This window comes from Rhinatrema bivittatum, chromosome 9 (genome assembly GCF_901001135.1).
Source record: "Rhinatrema bivittatum chromosome 9, aRhiBiv1.1, whole genome shotgun sequence".
Taxonomy (NCBI): domain Eukaryota; kingdom Metazoa; phylum Chordata; class Amphibia; order Gymnophiona; family Rhinatrematidae; genus Rhinatrema; species Rhinatrema bivittatum.
Window position 1 is genome coordinate 95,270,727 of NC_042623.1, and position 23,155 is coordinate 95,293,881.

Here is a 23,155-nt window from a genome sequence, read left to right on the forward strand (position 1 = left end):
GAGAGAGAGAGAGACTTGCTATAATGTCTCCTCCCTAGACAGGTATTTGTATCCCTATGGGAGGCCCACCTAGTAACTCGAGGTGGGGATTAGGTATGAGTGTAGGGGGTTGGGGGCCGCTTTCACATTCAACATGAGACGTACGAACAGAACAGTGGTCTCTTGTGAAGATTTGATGGCCTTCGGAGTAAGGAAACTCACTCCAAGATGAGATTTGGGCAATGTTCTCTCAAACTAGCTTGATGGACACTCTACCTGGGCAACAACAAGCTAGTTTGAGAGAACATTGCCCAAATCTCATCTTGGAGTGAGTTTCCTTACTCCGAAGGCCATCAAATCTTCACAAGAGACCACTGTTCTGTTCGTACGTCTCATGTTGAATGTGAAAGCGGGCCCCAACCCCCTACACTCATACCTAATCCCCACCTCGAGTTACTAGGTGGGCCTCCCATAGGGATACAAATACCTGTCTAGGGAGGAGACATTATAGCAAGTCTCTCTCTCTCTCTCTCTCTCTCTCTCTCTCTCTCTCTCTCTCTCTCTCTCTCTCTCTCTCTCTCTCTCTCTCAACAGTCTGTTTATGCACTGTGATGATTTATTTGTGAAAACATTGTGGCATGCATGAAAAAAGCCTCATTTGCATGGGAAACACTCCTCAATGTGATATTGGAAAATGAGGCCCTATATCTTTATTGAGATACATTTACAAGAATTTCACACAGTATTCAAGATGTGATCTCACCATGAAGCAATACAGAGGCATTATGACATCCATTGTTTTGCCTCCAGGCCCTCTTCCTCCTCTTCTGCTTTTGGCAGGATGGACTCTACTGGCAGCTCCAGGCCCTCTTCTTCCTCTTCTACTGCTGGCAAGATAGGCTCCATTGGTGGCCCAGAGCCCTCTTCCTTCTCTTCATCTGCCAGAGAGATGGGCTTTGCTCGTGGTTTGGGCCCTCTTCCTTGTCTATGGCTGCCACTAATGGGGGGGGGGGGGGGGGCACTCTACCTGTGCCCTTTCCCATATCTTCGGTCATTGGCAGGCTGGGCTCCATCAATGGCCCAGGGTCTCACGCTGGCAAATTTTGCCATCCCTCAGAGATTTGGTGCTCTAGATGACCACCTAGTTTGCCTAATGGATGTATCATTTCTGATGCTTATAATTCTTAGTGGTTGGTGGTGTGTGTGCAAGCACACTCCACCAATTGCTGACAGACACTATCCAGAGAGATAAGTGTATTGGGCCAAATTTTAAAATGTACGCGCGGGCGTAGATTTGTGCATGCAACCCGGCGTACACAAATCTACACCCGATTTTATAACATGTGCACGCTGCCGCACGCATGTTATACGCATACACACGTATGTCCCAGGGCTTGCTCGCATCGTCGAGCCTATGCAAAATAGGCTCGGCACGCGCAGGGGCAGGTTTTCGGGGTTACGCGCGTAACCCTTTGAAAATCTGCTCCATTATATATAGAGAGAAGACTGTTATTTCTTTAGTGACTTGCAGTTTTAAAGGAAATATATTTATAGTAAGTTTAAAGCATATTAAATTAGGAGTTAGTCTACTATATTTGCTGTTCATTCCAAAAACATGGTGCCATTTGCACTTTCACATTTAAAATCAACAATTATAGGGAGTACCTCTATGTACATGATTTATAGCCAAGGGCACAGAATTCAGAAACTATATCGCATAGAAGAGCATGATCCACCAGTTGATGTTTCATGAACTGTTTCCAAGGACAGAGATGTGGGGAGCCATCTAAGACACATGGAGGATCCTCTATTGCAACCTCCTCTGCCCCTCACACTCTAGAGGGAGGCAATGTCCACCCAGGCTTGTATCAAGCAGATCTATAGTTTGCTTTGTGACTATGTCATCATCAATAGGCCCAAAGAGGGAGATGAATAAATATTTCTACAATAACAGATATATGCTTTAAGTAGTAACAGTTATATAATTTAATCTTTTTAATTGTATTGTATCTGACTCTGTTATTAATCACTATCTTTTCTCTGTATAAAGGATAATTTAAAACAAAAAGATTACTGTAGAAATTGAATTAATTCTGAAATAAACTCTAGCTTCTAAGGAGGTTTATCACAGCCCATGATGTTCTTTTTATGTTTGTAAGTGGGGCAAGCTGCTTTTTTGTAAAAATATTAAAGTCTATTAGTCAAGCATCAGCTGGATTCCAGTTCTGCGTGACTGAAGGTAATAGCGAAATTAACCTCAAGGAGGCTTCCTATGCCATGCACCCTGCTAGTAAATGCAGTGCTAACAGCTGTTGTATGGTTGCTGGGGAGGAGGTAACAGCCATGAAAATGAAAGTATGCCTCTTAATTAATGGTTTCACAAATCTTTTAATTGCAAACTGTTTATGAAAGTTGTTCTGTGTCGGAGATCATTTTTTGCACTGTTAGGACAGATTCTCACATATCGATTGAAACATCCAATAAACGGTTCTGGGTTGGCCCATTGGTAAGCTGTACCCTACCATGCAGAGGATATGGGTTGAATTTTCAACTCAGGTCTTCTGCTATCTGGATTGGGTAGATTATGGAGGGAGCACTTATAGCAGTGGCATAGCCAGAATTGATTTTTTGGGTGGGCACAAGGTTAACATGGGTGGGCACAAGGCATGCAGGTCTACTAGTTGTTTTCTTACTGATAAATAATGCCATATACTGCACCCTAGAATGGCTTTCTAAGTAGTTTGCAACAGCCATTATGTGTCATGTATGAAACTTTAAAATAATTTACTTCAATTATTTCAAGTATAGAAAACAATCAAATCCAATCATATAATAAAACAAAAATTAATGTATTCTTTCATGAACCATCTTTGCAGAAACCCAGAAATCTTCATAAATATAATAAAATATAATTAATCATCAGAACAGGTGCAGTGCAGAGCTAGGGCAATTCACATTACAAGTAACATGAAAAAAAAAATTCAAATTCTGGTGTCATCTCAGCAAAAAATAACCCTCCACTGCTATTTTGTGAAGTAACAAACTCTTGCAAAGAAAGAGGCAGCTTGCCATACAGTCACAGCACTGACTCAGGATTCAAACAGCAACCTTATGAAAAAGCAGCAATGCAAATACCACACCAGGCCCTAGAACATTAATACATCACCTACTGGACTAACAGAACAAGCTGGACTAGTACTACAGAGAAACTATATGCTAGAAATACTGCATTTCTGTCACAAACAGGCAAAACTGAGACCGACCCTTACCTAATATAGAAATAAGAGACTATAAATTAGAAACAGAAACATGCAGATAAAGCCAAATAGAAAGCCTGAGAAACTAAAATGTCTGAACAGTGGAATACTTAAGAAAGAGCAAAATTCAAAAATATAAGAATGCACATTCCCAAAGATGACATATTTAAATTGCTAAGATATCTCTCTCTCTCTCTATATATATATATATATTTTTTTACCTTTGTTGTCTGATCTTTGTATTTTTCTAATCAGTTGGTCCTAGTCTCTTTTTCCCATTTTTTCCCTTGTCGCTCATTTCCTAATTCCTCTTCAGTGTCTTTTCTACTACTGTCTTTTTCCCTTCCACACACACACACATATATACATACATGCTTTCTCTCACAGACTCCCTCACACACTCTAGCTCTCACTCTCGTATGCTCTCCCCCCCAGCTCACATTCTCTGCAGACATACATACAAGCTCTCACTTTCTCACCCCTCCCCAGGCTTATATTCTTATGCACACACAGACGCACATCCAGGCACCCATTCTCATCCACACACACAAACCCATACTCCCATTCTCACCCACACATACACATATTCAAGCTCCCATTCTCACCCATTCATACACACATTCAAGCTCCCATTCTCACCCACACATACACACATTCAACCTCCCATTCTCACCCACACATACATACATTTAAGGTCCCATTCTCACTCTCACCCACACATACACACATTCAAGTACCCATTCTTATCCACATATTCAAGCTTCCATTCTCACCCACACACACAAACCCAGACTCCCATTCTCACCCACACACAAACCCAGGCTCCCATTCTCACCCATACATACACACATTCAAGCTTCCATCCTCACCCACATATTCAAGCTTCCATCCTCACCCACATATTCAAGCTTCCATTCTCACCCACACACATTCAAGACTCCATTCTCACTCCCATACACATCCAGGCTCCGATTTTCACCCACACACACACACCAAGGCTCCCATTTTCATCCACATATACACATTCAAGCCTGTGCACAGTTTCCGTTTCTTCCTCCCAGAGCATGAAGATCAGCTGGCCTCTCCTGCTGCCACTGGCCTCCTGCTATCTTCGGGCCATACGGCTGACCGATCTTCCTGCTGGGGGGGGGGAGCAGAAGCTGTGCGCGGCGCTTCTGCTCTCCTCCCCCCCCCAACAGGAAGATCGGTCGGCCGTACGCAGGAGGCCCGTGGCAGCAAGAGAGGCCAGCTGATTTTCCTGCTCTGGGGGGAGGAAGCGGAAGCTGTGCGTGGCACTTCCGCTCTCCTCCCACCCCCTCCCCAAACAAGAAGATCGGTCGGCCGTATGGCCCGAAGATAGCAGGAGAGGCAGCTGATCTTCCTGCTTTGGGGGGAGGAAGTGGAAGCTGTGCGCGGCGTTTCCGCTCCCCACCCCCAAACAGGAAGATCGGTCGGCCATATGGTTGCAGGACCACTTCCCCACGTGTGCTGTAGTGGCACACCAGGCATGGGTTCTCCTCTTCACTGTCGCGGGGATGGGATCCCGCGACAGCCTTGCAGTTCCGGTGTCAGTTGGGTGGGCCTGGGTCTAAATTGGGTGGGCAGCTGCCCACCCGTGGCTACGCCACTGACTTATAGCCACCTGGGGAAGGGAGTCCCAGTCATTAAACATTAGCAATAACTAGAGGCCCAATTTAGGGACCATGATTGCAAGGTTCTGGAAGGAACCTTGGTACATGGTTCCTGGCTGAGAACTGCTGCTGCAATGATGGGAATAAAGTAAGTTGGCAGGTGATATAAAATAAGGAGAAAATTCATGGGCAGTTTTGAAAGAGGCCTTTGGCACCAGATCCCATTTGAGGAAGTGTAAAGGAACAGGAGGAAATTGACAGGCTCAAAAAATCCATTAAGGTTAGGTGAATCAAGCTGATGAATTTTCTATTTTTATGAGATCATAGTTTTCTGCAAGACTTTTTAAAATTAAACTTTACATTGAAAATTCAGGTAAGTTACAACATTTCATAAAGCTGATTTGTGAAACACTACTTGCCAGGAGCAGTAGGGTCTTGTTCTGTTTTGACTCTACCCTATTCTCTTTTTTTCATCTACTTCCTTTGCATATTTTGTCCAAACATATTCTATTTTGCATATTTTTTAATTGTATGGTGATTTTTTTAATGTATAAAATTTCTATTCCGCTGATCCACAACTCTTAGCAAGTAATAGAAAATGCACACATAAAATACAATCAAATACTAATAAAAAACTAAACATATAGCACATAATACAGTAAAAGAAAGCCAATATGAAAATAAAGTGGCTGCGTAACAAAGCTTAGAGGGCCCTATGCTGCAGCCAAGGTTGTCTTTTGTATTTATTTATTTATTTATAATAAAATGTACAAACTATGCTATGGACTCATATCCTGCTTTTTTTAAAGGTTTATTGGGGTGTTGGTGCATGTAAAATAAAGTGTTACAGGTAAACTGAATTGTCAGTTGCCTAAAATTACATATGAATGTTCATTACATGCACAAATCTGGCCACATAAAAAGAGCCTAATTTACATTTCCAAAAAGTATATGGTTAACCAGCATACTGATGATAATATGTGGAGCTTTCTGCTATCATTTTGAAATGGGTACAATTATGCACCTGTATTTAGCAGCATGGCAATTTGATATTCAAACAGAATCTATGTAGATACCTTATGTTTGAAAAATCAGGTTGTTTTGTATGTGCTTAAAAGTAAGTGTGCAACTTTATTTATTTATATAGCTTCTATACTACCTCCCTGTCTTGGACAACTCTGAGGCAGTTTATACAGTTAACATAAAATATAATATCACATAACAACTTGCTGCCTAAAATATTACTCCTGATGTGCAGAACAAAAATTTAATTTTTGGTTTATTTTTTCATTTCAGGGTTTGTTTTTCTTTTTTTTGGGTTTGTTTTCTATTTTTATTTATTTATTTATTTACTTATTTATTTAAAGAGTTTTATATACTGTCATTTGGAAACGTCAAAATAACGCCATCATAACGGTTTACAAAATAAGGTTATAGGGATAAAGGGGTTGACAAGGAGTGTAAAAACATAACATGTTATTAGGCTTAGTAGTAAACAAATTCATGCTTAAGATCAAAACGAGTTCATTCTTATTTTAGAAAAGTATAGTTGTGCTGATATTCATTTAATCATGAGGTAGTAATGGAGGGCGGTGATGATCAGTTGATTTAGTTCTATATGTTTCCCAAACCTGAAAAAACATTAAAAACAAAACAAAAACAAAAAAAATCCCAAATCTGTACGCCTTGAGGCCCTCCAACCTCCCTCTCATGACCCCAAAACAGCCACAGTTCCCAAGCCTATCCGGCTAGGCTGAGCCAAGCCCAGTGGGGCTTCCCTGCCATCTGCTCTGAAAGAAAACTGCAGGGTCCAGACCTATCTGGCTGTGCTGAGCTGGGCCCAGCCAGGGTTTCTCCAAGCCCCTTCTGCCCCCCAGAAGCATTTACTGGGGCTGGGGACCTCCCTGACACCCACTTATCCCCTTCTGTGGTAGGGATGTGAATCGTTTTTTGACGATTGAAAATATCGTCCGATATATTTTAAATCGTCAAAAATCGTTAGGGCCACGATACAATACCAATTCCCCCGATTTATCATCAAAAAATCGTAAATCGGGGGAAGGGGGAGGGCAGGAAAACCGGCACACTAAAACCCCCTAAAACCCACCCCCGACCCTTTAAATTAAATCCCCCACCCTCCCGAACCCCCCCCCCCAAATGCCTTAAATTACCTGGGGGTCCAGCGGCGGTCCGTAGCTAAATCGGGGGAAGGGGGAGGGCAGGAAAACCGGCACACTAAAACACCCTAAACCCCACCCCCGACCCTTTAAATTAAATCCCCCACCCTCCCGAACCCCCCCCCCAAATGCCTTAAATTACCTGGGGGTCCAGCGGCGGTCCGTAGCAGAATGGCGCCGGCTGAAGACAACATGATTCAATTGCAGGAGACCGTTCCGGACCGCCGCTGGACCCCCAGGTAATTTAAGGCATTTGGGGGGGGGGGGGTTCGGGAGGATGGGGGATTTAATTTAAAGGGTCGGGGTGGGTTTTAGGGTGTTTTAGTGTGCCGGTTTTCCTGCCCTCCCCCTTCCCCCAATTTAGCTACGGACCGCCGCTGGACCCCCAGGTAATTTAAGGCATTTTGGGGGGGGGGTTCGGGAGGGTGGGGAATTTAATTTAAAGGGTCGGGGGTGGGTTTTAGGGTGTTTTAGTGTGCCGGTTCACGATTTTAACGATTTTCACGATACTCTAAACACCCAAACGGCGACGATACGATTCCCTCCCCCTCCCAGCCGAAATCGATTGTTAAGACGATCGAGGACACGATTCACATCTCTATTCTGTGGGGTCTGTAAGATGAAAAGGACAGGAACTATGCCCACTTACTCCTGCCCTGATGCCTGCAGATGTGAAAATGGCACTACTAGTCTCACTGATGCTGGCATCGCTTTGGTGCTTCTCACTGAAGTGACATCGCTTCGGTGCTTGTCTCAGGTGCAGCCAGCACCATTATGTTGTATGGCCATAGGTACAGAGTCTACCATGCAAGATTATGGTTCTGGCATTGGGTTTACTGATGGCCATTTTCAAATGTCAGAGCACTGAGACAGGAGTAGCCGGGGATTGTTCCTGCCTCAAAGACTTTATTGGAGGAGCTAAACTACAAAAGGTAAGATTTTCTGGCTGAATTCAACTGCGGAGACCTTACTTTGAGGGGATAATTTTTATTAATAACTTTTTGTTCTTTTAATTTTTGAAAAGGGATTTTTTGCATTGCCTTTTTTGTTTCTTAGGCATTTTTCTACTTAGTTTTAGAAAGGAAGAGTAGAGGGGAAGGGGGTTGCCTTGCTCTAGTGTCTTTTTGTTTCTGCCTTTTGATTTAGTAGTTCAAAGGGACAGCTTTTTCTTTGAACCTTGGGATTTGAAAGAAGCTCATTGCCTGTGTTAATTGGATGAGGATCTGAGCTCTGCATATAGGTCTCCACAGCTAAGAACTAATCTGCCTTTTTTGGAAGAGCTAAACTACAACAGGTAAGTTTTTCTGGCTGAATTCAACAGTGGAGACCTTACTTTGAAGGGGGATCATTTTTATTAATAACTTTTTGTTCTTTTAACTTTTTGAATAAAGGATTTTTTGTGTTGTTTTTTTTGTTTCTTAGTTATTTTTTCTACTTAGTTTGAGAAAGGAAGAGTAGAAGGAAAGAGAACTCCCCCCACCCCTACCTTCACTTCTAATTTTATAGACTAGCCCACTAGTTAAGAGGGTGACATTCCTTGGCAGAGTATCACAAGGAAGTAATTTAGATAAATTTAATTACTGTGGAATCAAGTAAAGTTTCAGATTAATTAGTAATACCATAGTAAATATTTCAGGTAATTCATTTTCAGGATAAGAGAGAAAAATACTGGTTGGTACCAGAAAAATGAATGAGAGCAAGTGAACTAGCTCATTCTATGTTTTCTGAAAATAGAACAAATTATGTACATTTCTTGTGAGTTGATTGGTAGCATCATATTAGATCTTGTGGGAGCACTGGAAGGAGAGGATCACCTTGCTGGTGGCTGAAGAACATCGGTAAGTACTGCTTTGGGAAATTTTAGAACTTAAAAAGTTTTGGGAAGAAGTAAACTATTGTGGCATATTCTTTAGTGTGTATGTATGAATGTATTAAATAGTTAGAAGGCAGGCAGAAGCCAAGAGTTTGTGTGTCTGAATTAAATAGCTAGTTAGAAGGCAGGCAGAAGCCAGGAGTTTGAGTGTTTTGATTTTCCTCCTTCCCACCCAGTCCTAGCTCATCCCTTGATTTATAAGTAGGAGACACTTTCACATAAAAAGAAAAAATAATCAGACTTTTAACTTAAACACAGGATTGCCCCAGGCTTTATCAATAATTTAACCATCCCTTTGTAAGTCATTAACAGATAAATACTGAATATACAAATAAATTTAAAGGACTCAAATTGTATGCATCCCTACTCCCATAGCAATCTAAACTTAACTAGGAACTGAACAAAATTAACATGAAGGCACCAACAACTTAGGAAAATGTAGGAGGGTGTTCTGGAAGCTAAATTTAGGTTCTTAGGTAGAAAGCTGAAAACTGTAACCTCCAGGGTAGCATTCTCTGAAATGCTTCCTGTTCCACATGCAGGCCCCAGAGGAAGGCAGAGCTCCAGAGTCTCAATGCGTGGATGAGACGATAGTGCAAGGAAGAGGGATTCAGTTTTGTAAGATCTTTTCTGAAGGGATGGGCTTCACCATAACCAGGGCAGAACCAGGCTGCTGTTGTTAACTAGGGATGTGCAGTCGGAAAGTATTCGTTGGATTCGGGATACGTATTCGTCGGGGCCCAGAAACGTTGCATTCGGTCAAGGGGGGGAAAGCCCGATCCATTAATACGTTGCATTCGGCATTTATTCCCTTTAAATTTAATTAACTACAACCCCCCACCCTCCTGATCCCCCCCAAGACTTTCCTAAAGTCCCTGATGGTCCAGGGGGGTCCTGGATCATCTCCTGCACTTGCGCCATTGGCTGCCGGTATTCAAAATGGTGCCGATAGCCTTTGACCTTACTATGTCATTGGTTGGCCCCTGTCACATGGTAGGAGCAATGGACGGCCAGCGCCATCCTTTGCTCCTACCAGTATTCAAAATGGTGCCAATAGCCTTTGACCTTACTATGTCACAGGGGCTACCGGTACCATTGGTCAGCCCCTGTCACATGGTAGGAGCAATGGACGGCTAGCGCCATCCTTTGCTCCTACCAGTATTCAAAATGGTGCCAATAGCCTTTGCCCTTACTATGTCACAGGGGCTACCGGTACCATTGGAAGGCCCCTGTCACATGGTAGCCATTGGTCGGCCCCTGTCACATGATGCCATTGGTCAGCCCCTGTCACATGGTAGGAGCACAAGATGGCACCATGTGACAGGGGTAGTGTTTCATGGGTAGTGCTGGCAGTTAGTACTGTTTAGGTATGGGAGGTTTACCTTATTGTAATTGCAATTCAGTTTACTCATGCCTTTCTGGGGGCCAAGCTCACATCTAATACACTTGGCCAAATACATTATGGGTTACAATTGTCTTGGTTTTTTTTTTTTTTTTTACAAGGTTTTCTGCTTGGCACCACAATAATGCATGTAAATATAATGTAAATGATGTTTTAACCTCAGAAGACTATAGTTTTTCATGTAAAATCTTATTATAAATGCATAATTTTTTATTGTTTGTGGGGAGGGCCAGTGGGGCATGTGTGCAAGCTGTAAGATTCACCTAGGTGCTCAATACCCTTGCAATGGCCCAGAGACACACAGCACAGACACACACCATTCACTCATTTCCCACTTTTCCATGGGGCAAATGTTGGGGAAGGGTGAGAGGCAAGTGGTAGAACTTCTAAGAGTGTAACAAGGTTACCAGCTTCCTAGAAAGATCACTAGCACTCTCTCTGCTACTCCCCTTGGAAACCTGATCCTACCTCCCGCCTTCCCTAGTACTTCAAATAGCCAAAAAAGCTAGACTCCAAGGAAGCCGCCACTCCCACCACCCTCTTGCTAATTTAACCTGTACCATGCTTTGGGGGGGAGAGGCGGAGGCGACACCAAGTATTTCATTGCCTCAGGCAGCAGATAGCCTTGAACACCCCTGATCCCATGGTAACCAGGGCCATATCTTCAGCCCAGTTCTGATGGTCTGCAGGGTACTATACAGAGTGTAGCCATATTAAAATGGCTATGTTCATTTTAACAAGGCCATTTTAATTCACCTGTGATCTGTATCTCGATAGCATCATGGCTACAGCATTAAATTGTGGTTTAATATGCTTTAGAAGATAGTCCCAATGAAGATCAGCTAGTATTGGAGTAATGTGCACACATCAAGCCACTCCATTTAACTGCCATGCTGTACTGTTTTGAACTATTTGCAATGGTCATAATTGATTAGCTGGTATCCCAAACAGTGAGAAATTGCAGTAATCTATAGAAGGGAATTATAAGGCTTGCCATTCTTCCTTGTTGAATGTCTACTCCCAGTCCAGTCTTGTAACATTCTTCTTTGTTTGTGGAAATTTCTCTAACGTATTACCAAATCATGTTTACTTGTTCTGATATTTGCAAACTGTAAAAAAAGAAAAAAGAAAAAGTATCTTAGGTGTGTCTCAGGCCATAGCATGCACCCTGGGATTCGAGGCATCTAGATTCATATCCCTCATCTATTGAGCTTTTCAGGCCTGGGAGTAACACAGAGATGGTGTACTCATTCCCAAGCAGGGAGAGAAGATAGCTGCTGCTATTGTGATGACACCTGCAAGCCAAAGTGAATAGCACTAAAGATGTGCCATGGTGGAAGCACCCTTTCAGCTCTCAGGCTGGTGATGGTCCCATGTGCCAGCTGGCCATACCAAATGGGGAGGGGAAAGACGTAGAGACCATGGAGGGAGAAAAATGGAAACTGACTATTATAAAAAAATAATTATAGTGTTATACAGTTAAATCAAAGTTAATCCTCTCTTATTATAATCTATATCGTTGCCTACTTTTCTATCATACCATATGCTATTCATCAAGTGTTATACAGTTAAATCTAAGTTAATCTTCTCTTATTATAATCTATATCGTTGCCTACTTTTCCTTCTAAATTTATGTTCTTACAGATGTTACGGTTACAATGTTAAATAAGAAACCTATTTCTTATAGAATCCTCTGTTACTCTGTAAACCGGTGTAATATGTCAAATTGAACATCGGTATATAAAACCAAATAAATCTAAATAAATAAATAAATGTGATGCAATACAATAATTTTTGTTTTATTTATGATAAAATATTTACAAAATCACCTTTAAAAAATATTAGATGAACTGTGGCATGCATCTTTATGTTTAAGAAATTTTTGGCTGCAGAAGTGATATATAATTCTGACTGAAAAATGCTTCTACAATTATTTCTGATGCTTTAATATGTCTACACTAGCTGACATTGAAAATTCAGTAATGGGTATGTCAATTTGGAGGTGCTCAGAACTTTTTCTCTCAAGCCAACCCCCAACACTCTCTTCTCACTCCATCCCTGCCCGACTACAGCACTCTTTCTTCCCCTCCAGTTGGACCACAGCCCAACTCCTCTACTATCTTCTTTCCTCCAGTCTGACCACAGCACTGTCTTTCACCCTTCCCCCCAATCTGACCCCAGCATTTGCTGACACTCCTCTCCAGTCCTACCCCAACACACCCCAACCCCTCTCCCCTACGCATGGAACCCTATAGAAGGTATGCTCTTGGACCAGAAATGACCAAATCCAGTGCTCATGAGCCACAAACAAGTGTGGTTTTCAGGATATCCGCAATAAATATGCATGAGATAGATTTGCATATAATGGAGGTAGTGCATGTGCATCTATCTCATGCATATTTATTGCGGATATCCTGAAAACAGGCCTGTTTGTGGCTCTTGAGGACCTGAGTTATCCACCCTTGTTATAGACCTTCCAAATGGACATACATCCTAATCTGACATGTTGTGGTTGGTGAGACTCCCTATGATCAAAATGTGGGGTCTCTGCTAGTAATATCTCCAAATAGGTCACTTATCTTTGTTCCATATAGACAAATTTTTCTTATGTTTCTTATCTTTGATATTGTACTCCTGCAGCAGTAAGTGCCTGACACTGTCAGCATTTTGACTTAAGTCTGTTTCAGGGGCTTAGGAAAGCTATAAGAAATCAAAACCAAGAAAATGACCACAGACTTTTATGTTATCTGAGACAAAAACAGCTAAATTTCTTAAATATTTAATGGCAGCATTTTATTTGTCTCTGATGTGACTCCATTTTGCGCACAATGTCTCTGCTTGTACTTTACTATGCGCACTTTGCAACTGCATTGTATAATAATATCTGTGTTCTCCACCAGCCCGAAATTTTCAAAAGGCATTTCTGGAGGGATTTTCTTTTTGAAAATGAGCTTAGAGGACCCACAGACTTGCAGCATTTGAAGGGGACACTAATAATTGCCTCCAAATTGTAATGGGGTAATTCTTGTGTTGGTGACCAGCCACCTAGACTTTTGTAATTCACTATATCAGAGTTTACTAGCCTATAGTGTACAGTAGACTATTTATAAAATACAACAGGTAGGTTATTGATGGCATAAATCTCCTAGCCTAAAAGCATTGCATTAGCAACCTGTAAAATGTTATCAGTTGTTTTTTGTTGTCTATACTCAAAATCTCTATTGTAGTTAGCTTAATGATTGGTGCCAGATGTACTAGGTAGATGTTTGAGGTCATCTCAGCAGGCCCTGTTAGAGCTGCCAGCTGATGGGGTAGCTAGGCTGGAAGCAAATACCAAACGACCCTTTAATTATTTTGCTCCTTCCTTATCTGTCGAAATATGTAGACTGGAAGTTACCAAAATTAAAGTTCCAAAAATTGACCAAAGCTTGGCTTTTAGAGATGGTGTTTGGGTCTGAGTAACTGTAAGGTAGTAGAAGATTTTATGGCTGGGAGGGTAGGTGATTTAGGGTTGAATCATTTGAAGATAATGTGATGTGTTATATGTTTGAAATGTTAATATGTTCATTTTGGATGTGTTTTGCTTTGATTTGTTACATGCTTTGTTGTTCTCGGATCAAAGGCATGATTTCTTATGTTCTTATGTTCTTATATTAAGTGAAGATAATTTTGGATTCTTTTTTCAGATTTTTGATCCTTAGTTTTACTTGGGTGCTGTATTTCATATCATATAGAACTAAATGTGTTATGTGTTTGCTGTATTTAGGCATAGGAATTTCAAATTCCATCAAGTTTTATCTTGTTAGATATTATTACAGAATAACACATTGCCTTCCTGTTTCACTTAACAGCAAAGAAGGAGAAGAAGAAACGCTAGTGGTAGATGCTGAGGCAGATGAATGGAATAAAGCACAAACCACAGGTACAACAGGTTCCAGTTTAATAGTTCAGAGTTTAGTAATAATGCTGGTGCATGGATGAACATTTCAGTTAGTATTATGAAACTGCATTTTATTTTTTATTTTCAGTTGCAGCTATCCCAGAAATAGTTTGTCATCATAATGCTGATCATGCTGAAGAAAGTGATGAAAACATTGAAAATGGAAACATAGAACTTAGTGAAGATAATGAAAAAGAAATAGAGCATTTGGTAAGTGTTTATTGGATAGCCTCTGCTGATACTGTCTCTGATGGTAGAATTGTATTGATACCTAACCCTGTTTGAAGGCTTCAGACAGAAGATATGAAACATTTCAAATTCTCCATGTGCTATTGACACAAGCCATATATTTTCAGTTTGGTAAAATTAAATTCCATAACTATGGCTGCTATTTATTAAATATCATTGAAGCATTTTAAAATTATTTAATACTTATTACATTGCCATCAGGACACTTTTAATTCACCAATAAATTACCAATCAGAAACATTTTTTTCTTCATAATTATTTTCAGGAAGAAATCAGTTACATTATTATTATTTATATTAATTTGTTGGTATAGATTTTATACCAAGTTTAATGGAGTGTTTGAAGGCAGTGAAACTTTTTACTGTAATAAATGAACTTTCCAGACAGTGCAGGGGAACAGTATGGGGTAGATTTTTAAAGTTATGCGTGGGCGTAGATTTGTTCGCGCAACCCGGCGCGAACAAATCTATGCCCGATTTTATAACATGCGAGCGCTGCCGTGTGCATGTTATAAAATCCAGGGTCGGCGCACGCAGGAGGGTGCACAATTGTGCAACCTGCGTGCGCCGAGCTGAACAGCCTGGGCAGGCGTAACTTGTGCGCCGGCTCTCCATCCCCCAGCCTGGTGGCTGTTCCGAAGGCCTCGGTTCCTTTGTACTCCACCCTCCTGCAAGATCCCTTATTTGGTTGACATCAAGAGCCCCTCCCCTACTATGTCTAACCACAAATCCCACAATAATCCAGCTACCATTAAAGTGGCTGCTGCCAGAACATAAGGAAGCCAATATTTAAAGCCATTTAGATGGATAACTCCAAAATTATCTGTCTAAATGGCACGTTTTTGAATATTGAGACACCTGTCCAGCTAGTTTTTGGCTGGATAGATCATTATCTGGCTAAAATCCCAGCAGAGCTTCTCTCTTTAGCTGGTTCAAACCTACCACTTTCTGGCTGTCCCTGCAACCAGGCCCACTTACAGTTTCCTCTCTACCTGAAACTTATTTTTTTTCCTTCAATGCAGCTTCTGAGCTACACCCTTTCACAAGCCACCGTGCTCTGTGAACCCCTGTACTCTGTTCTTTATTTTAGAACCACAAGCCCCCTGTGTTCTGTACTTCATTTTAGAATCAGAGGTCATCTTTGCAACTGTCTGTACTCTAAACAGACACTTTGCTTCTTTCTTCTGCAAACCGTTTGGCCTCCACACTGCTTCTAGCAAGCTACACATACACCACACTTTCTTTAGAGGCTGGTTTTTCTCTGTACTAGGTTTAGAGAAAAAATCCCATGCATGACACAATGGGGTAGATTTTCTAAATCTACGCGCACGCATACTTTTGTTCGCACACCAGGCGCGAACAAAAGTACGCCGGATTTTGTAAGATATGCGTGTAGCCGCGATGTCATCAGGAGGTGGTGAGAGCCTGGATTCTCCCCGGCCCTATCTAACCATTCCCCTTACCTTTGTTGGCAAAGTTACGCCGGCTGGAGGCAGGCGTAACTCTGCGTGCACCAGCGGGCTGCTGGCGCGCCATCACCCGACCCGGTGGCTGGTCTGGAGGCCTCGACCATGCCCCTGGGCCGGCACCACGCCCCCAACATGCCCCCCAGAACACCCTGAAAATCGCGCCACCCACCCGGCATGCCCACGACACACCCCCCTTGCGAAGCCCCGGGACTTGTGCGCACTGCTGAGCCTATGCAAAATAGGCTCAGCGCGCGCAGGGGTTTTTTAAAAGGGTTACGTGCATAACTTATGCGCGTAACCCTTTTAAAATCCGGCCGAATATGTGGGACTGAGTGGTGATTAGAGATGTGAATCGTGTGCCAGATCGTCTTAACGATCAGATTTGGCTGCGGGGGGGGCTGGGAAATCTTTCCCCGAGGCCCCCCTGGATCTCTCCTCTCCCCAAGGCCCCCCGAGGACCCCCTGGACCACCAGGTAACTTTAAAAGGTTTTGGGGGGGTCGGGAGGGGGGGGTCGATTTAAAGGGTCGGATGGGTTTTTTTTTTTCTTGCGGCGCGGGCCTCCGTAAAAAAAAAAATAGCGATGGGTCGGGTCGGGAGGGGGTCGATTTAAGGGGTCGGATGGGTTTTTTTGGTTTTTTTTGCGGCGCGGGCCTCAGTAAAAAAATAATTAGCGATGGGTCGGGTCGGGAGGGGGGGGGGTCAATTTAAAGGGTCAGATGGTTTTGTTTTTTTTTTTTGTGGCGCGGGCCTCCGTAAAAAAAAAATAGCGATGGGTCGGGTCGATTTAAAGGGTCAGGGTGGGTTTAGGGGCTTTTTTGGTGTGCCCTATTTAACGATACAATACAAATGCCCCTGACGATAAATCGTGGGCATTTGTATTGTATCGTGCACTCTAACAATTTTGGACGATTTTAAAATTATCTGACGATAATTTTAATCGTTCAAAAACAATTCACATCCCTAGTGGTGATACCCCAGGCCAGGAGATACAAATGCATTCTGACTCTAGCCTTTCTTAAAACACTTATAGTTATTACAGCTTCACAATCATACAACAGAAAACTGTCTTCCTTTTAGAACGGTGTAAATATTACTCACAGTTCATTTCTGCTTCCCTCAATACTCACAGCTCAGCTTCAGCACAGCTCAGTGTTTGAACAGTGTTACTTCACAGAAGCTGCCTTCCTCCTGGGGACCAGGCCCTGGTCTAACTATCCCCACCTGGATCACAGCTCTTATTCCTCCCCTGATGATCCCCCCCCCCCCCCCCCCACACACTGAGCTCTCTCTCACAAGGGGAATTAAAGGTCACCAGGCACTTAGCCTGGTTCTGCACCAGTTTAAGGGAGAACATAGGGGCATTGCCTCACATGCATAATTCTTTGAGAGTAAAAAAAAGGGGGCATTTGGAGTAGGGTTCAGAAGTACATGCACAAGTAAGAATTTTGTAAGTGTTGTATCTGAGATGCAAAAATGAATTTGCACTTGTCTTTTGCTTGCAGTTATTAGATGGGATGTCTAGGTTAAGTGGTAGGAGGTCAGGCTGAAGTGGTGGAGGGTCTAAGCAAACTGGTGATTAAAAGTACACAAACAAGTATTTTCAGTGTGCACATATTTTCTAAAATATCTGTCTCCATGCATCTACTGAGGGTAATTACACATAGGTTACAATTATTTCCCAGATAAAATGTGTACATGTATTATGCAGGATCCCTGTATTTAAAAAAATGTGTGTGTACTGACACATGCATGTGTACTTTTGAGGTGGAAATATGTGGTTTTTATAAACTGTATGATTGCCACAATTAAGCTTATAAGATACAGCCTTAACTTCAGAAGCACTGAGTGATGTGCATATATGCTGACTTCCACACACTATTGAAAATTACCTTCTAATTCTGTCATCAGAGTCTGCCAGATAGACCTATGTGAATGCTACCATTTCTGTTAGATCTTCTAGTGATTTCTGTACTGTGAATTCTGTCATTTCATCCTGCCAGGCACACTGGCTATGAGAGTACTGGTATTTCTGCTAGGAAATACTAGTTATTACTGAACTTAAGGCCTGCCAGACCACCCCATCTGCTAATTAATTCTTCCTCGGCCTCTTCACTTTTTTGGACCTATGGTTCCTCTATGATTATCCCATGCCCTCTTGAAGTTTGTTACTGTCTTAGACTCTACCACCTGATATAGGAGGGCATTCTGTGCATCCATCATCCTTTCCATAAAACAATATTTCCTGATGTTACTTATGAGTCTACCCCCTTGGATTTTCATTTTGTGTTCTAGAATTTCATTCCCATTGGCAAAGGTTTGCTTCTTATACATTATTCATACATTTCAAGAATTGGATTATCTATCATATCTTCTTTTTCTTGCTTCTCCTTTAAGATAAACATATTTAGTTCCCTAAGTTTAATTTCATAGGGCTTCCAATGCAGAATGCACACCAATTTGGTAGGATTTCTCTGGACTGCTTCAGTCTATATCCTTTGGGCGGTATAGCATCCAGAACTGAATGCTATACCTCCCAAAGGATATAAACTGTCTCACCAATGACCTGTACAATGGACTAATAATTTCTTTATACTGTTTCTACTTCTCCCTATGCAACCTAGCATCCTCCCTGCCCTGGTCACTATTACCTTGAAATCAGGGTCTATTTCCTATTTTGTGAATGTTATTATGTAACCCCCTATTGTGTATTACTTCCTTGGATTTTTGTACACAGAACGGTAACTTTCAAACTGGTGCATGGCCGCACATGAACACGTGTGCGTCAGTGCATGACTAGAGATGCAGCCATTTTATACCATGTGTGCACATATACATGCATATTATTAAATAGCATAGGCATGCATATGGGTGTGCCAAAGTTTGCAAATGGGCATGTATAGTCACGCAAAGTCAGGTTTGAACCACGCAAGTGGGGGGATTTTATGACAGGCACGTATCAATGCCATGACCAGTTTCATCAGTTCATACACCAGTTTGCTCAGTCTAGAGCTAGGTCTTCCAAACCCCACTGGTCCTTTAGCCTACACTCCCTCAAGTTACACCAGACTCCTTAAATTACTCAGGGATGCCTGTATTTTTTTTTTAATTTACACCTCCTCCATAGCAGAAGTAAATTTATGCAGCACTGGGCTTGGGTGCGCATCCAGGCGTGCAGGTACTTGTGCACACATCTCTTGGCCACACTCCAGAATGTGCACTTCAGAAGAGATGTGGAGTCCCAATGTATTCTTTTTCCTGTCTTCTAAAGCTCAAGCACTGTACACACGTCAGTTTACAAGCAGTTTGCCTTCTGACCTGTTGCCTCTATCCCTGGAAGAAGGGAATGAATGTTCGATGAGTAGATCGCCTCATCCATTCTGCATAAGTAATTTGGAAATCTGTTTATCCACTGATATATTTGACAAGCCTGTGATTTAGCTCCTTCCCGATGCAGTTTTTGTAGGAAACACAGTCCCTGTTGGGGACCGTGTAACTTCATTTTTGAGTTTGGATATCTCTGAATACATCTGAATCTTTTGATTAAAATCTTTCTTGAACTAGAAGTTTATGGACATTGAGTGGTTTTTCCTGCCCTTTATTGTGTTTTTGTCTGCTTTGCGGCTTGGGCAGTCACCTTGTTTTGCTTGATCACACTCCAGAATGCCCATGCTCCGCCCGCAGCATGCCCTTTTTTTCTCTGATGCAAAATGAACGCGCATCAGCACATACATGTGCATCCTCCCACGTTATAAAATTGGGTGGATATGTGCTTATGCTACATGATTGCCCAGCTGCTGATTTTGGCATGCACCTGGCTTTTAAAATTAACCTAAAGGGAGGTAAATTTAAAAGGAGTTACACATGTAAATATAATATAACCACTGGGTGGGAATGCTTCCATAGATTGAACCCAGGGGCACATAGAAAGAGAGATGGATCTTATCTGCTCTCAGTTTCTCCATGGATAGTATTACACATCTGAGTTCCAGGGCTCCCTATGGGGGAAAGCTTAGCTTCAAGGCCCTTTTGCATTAAACACAGTACTAGCCTCTTTTCTTCCACTGTAAACAGCACTGATAATAGTCACAGTCTTTTGCATCCAAAAGTCACACTGAAAAGCAATATTGTTTCCAAATTCTTTACTGATAGTTGATTATGTTACACTTGGGCTCCGGTCAGGAGTCGTGAACACCACCCAGCAGGGTGGCTCCAGGTGGAGAGAGACAGGAATGGCTAGAAACAGTGTCTGGTTCCAGGCTGGGTCAGGGCAGGCAGCAAGTAGCAGTGTCTGGGTCCAGGCTGGGTCAGGGCAGGCGGCAAGTAGCAGTGTCTGGGTCTAGGTTGGGTCAGGGCAGGCGGCAAGTAGCAGTGGCTGGGTTCAGGCTGGGTCAGGGTAAGGCAGGTCAGAAGGCCCGTAGGCCACACACACACACAGAAGGCCCGTAGGCCACACACAGTAAGCAGGGCAAGGCAGGTCAGAAGGCCCATAGGCCACACACACACACAGAAGGCCCGTAGGCCACACACCGTAAGCAAGGCAAGGCAGAGAAGGCCCGTAGGCCACACACACACAGAAGGCCCGTAGGCCACACACAGTAAGCAGGGCAAGGCAGGTCAGAAGGCCCGTAGGCCACACACACACAGAAGGCCCATAGGCCACACACTGTAAGCAGGGCAAGGCAGAGAAGGCCCGTAGGCCACACACACACACAGAAGGCCCGTAGGCCACACACCGTAAGCAAGGCAAGGCAGAGAAGGCCCGTAGGCCACACACACACAGAAGGCCCGTAGGCCACACACCGTAAGCAGGGCAAGGCAGGTCAGAAGGCCCGTAGGCCACACACACACACACAGAAGGCCCGTAGGCCACACACCGTAAGCAGGGCAAGGCAGAGAAGGCCAGTAGGCCACACACACACACAGAAGGCCCGTAGGCCACACAAGGCAAGGCAAGGCAAGACAAGGCAAGGAATAAGGCCCGAAGGCCGCGCAAGGCAAGGCAAGGCAAGGAATAAGGCCCGAAGGCCGCGCAAGGCAAGGCAAGGCAAGGAATAAGGCCCGAAGGCCGCGCAAGGCAAGGCAAGGAATAAGGCCCGAAGGCCGCGCAAGGCAAGGGAAGGTCCAGGGACCAAATGCACAGCAAGCAAGGAAGGCTAGAGCAGGGAGCCCAGGCGAGCTCGATGCCGAAACACTGAGGGAACTGTCAGGCAGGGTTATAAGGGACAGCCCAGAACATAGAGAGGAGAAGGGAGATGGACTGGGCCTGTCAGGAGATCCAGCTCTAGAGGGACCCCTGGTGGTGAGGCGGTTGCACAGCAGCCATAGCCGTAACAGTACCCCCCCCTCAAGGCCTCCCCCTCCTCCTGGATCCCATCTGTGCAGGAGGTAATCAATAATAACGTGAGACCACTCCGGGGGTGATGCGGCAGGTTCAACTCCTTCCCGAGGCAGCAAGGCAGTCCATAACCCCACCTGGGGTGATAAGGCAGACACAACCCCAACCTGGGGCAGCAAAATAGTCCATAACGCCTCCTGGGACAAGGCGGCAGGGTTAGACCACTCCTGGGGTAGCAGAGGCGGTGCAGATTTCCATAACCCCTCCTGGGGTGACAAGGGGAACACAAACCCCACCTGGGGCAGAGAAATAGTCCGTAACCCTTCTTGAGTCGACAGTAGGGCCGGTCCGGACCCTTCCAAGGTCGGCATCAGGACCGGTACAGACCCCTCCAAGGGCGGCAGCTGGACCAGTACAGCAGGCTCAGATAGTTGAGTAACAAAGTCAGTTGGCAGGCCCGGTTCGGACCCCTCCGGGGGCAGCAGCAGGACCGGTACGGACCCCTCCGGGGGCGACAGCTGGACCGGTACAGCAGGCTCAGATAGTTGAGTATCAAAGTCTGTTGGCAGGCCCGGTTCGGACCCCTCCGGGGGCGGCAGCAGGACCGGTATGGACCCCTCCAGGGGTGGCAGCAGGACCAGTTCAGCAGACTCAGATGGCTGAGTCAGGAAGTCTGTCAATAGGACTGGTTTGGACCCCTCCGGGGACGGCAGCAGGCCCGGTTCGGACCCCTCCAGGGACGGCAGCAGGACCGGCTCGAGCCCTTCCGGGGACGGCAGCAGGACCGGTTCGGACCCCTCCGAGGACGGCAGCAGGACCGGTTTGGCAGGCTCAGATGGCTGAGTCAGAAAGTCTGTCAGTAGGACCGGTTCGGACCCCTCCAGGGGCGGCAGCAGGACCGGTTTGAGCCCCTCCAGGGGCGGCAGCAGGACTGGATCAGCAGGCTCAGATGGCTGAGTCAGAAAGTCTGTCAGCAGGACCGGTGCGGGCCCCTCCGAGGACGGCAGCAGGGCTGGTTCGGACCCCTCCGAGGACGGCAGCAGGGCCGGTTCAGCAGGCTCAGATGGCTGAGTCAGAAAGTCTGTCAGTAGGACCGGTGCGGACCCCTCCGAGGACGGCAGCAGGGCCGGTTCGGACCCCTCCGAGGACGGCAGCAGGACCGGTTCGAGCCCCTCCAGGGGCGGCAGCAGGGCCGGTTCGGACCCCTCCGGGATGACACAGCAGACTCAGGCTCTTCTCTGGGTAGTGCAGGAGACTCGGACCCCTCTTGGGGCGAAACAGCAGGCCCAGACTCTTCTTGGGGTTGTGCAGCAGGTTCAGATGGCAGAGTAGCAAGGTTAGAAGTAGTGTGCATGGAAGACACAGATTGTACTGCCGTGGGCTTGATACCTCGAGCCAAAGTCTGACGCTCCTGATTTTGTTTCTGGAGGAGCAGTTTAGAGAAGGCACAGGCAGTTCTAGGACGTCTAGGGAAGGTGCTCGTTAGTGTCCACTTGGCAGCTGTGGGAAGCAGAGCCCTGCTAGAGTTAATTACTTCCCTCTGCTTCTGTTTCTGGTGCTCTAGCGTGGAAGTTATCGAAGGCTTCTTAACCCGGTGAGTTCTGAGATTTTCAGAGCAAGTTTTTTCCAAAGTGTCCAGAGATGAAGTGCTAGAATGCTTAATCCATAAACTGTTACATGAAATAATGTTGTTAACTGGGCCAGAAGCTGAACGCACGGTAGTAGAGCTGACTGTTCTCCCTAATGAAGCAGCTGGTCCTGTAGCTGAACAACAGGGGCACGGTTTGCCTGGTGGTAATAGGCTGGGAATACATGAACATTTCCACCATCCTGGCTTAGGAG

General features: G+C 44.4%; 1 protein-coding gene across 3 annotated transcripts in view; it reads left to right on the forward strand.

The window, feature by feature from the left end:
• Positions 1-23,155, forward strand: part of PPP1R3A (protein phosphatase 1 regulatory subunit 3A) — a 129,553-nt gene that overhangs the window by 73,142 nt on the left and 33,256 nt on the right. For all 3 annotated transcript variants that reach the window (XM_029616481.1, XM_029616482.1, XM_029616479.1), the window contains exons 2-3: positions 14,171-14,241; positions 14,348-14,469. In XM_029616481.1, coding sequence (XP_029472341.1) covers positions 14,171-14,241; positions 14,348-14,469 — 193 coding nt within the window. The remainder of the gene's footprint in view (positions 1-14,170; positions 14,242-14,347; positions 14,470-23,155) is intronic.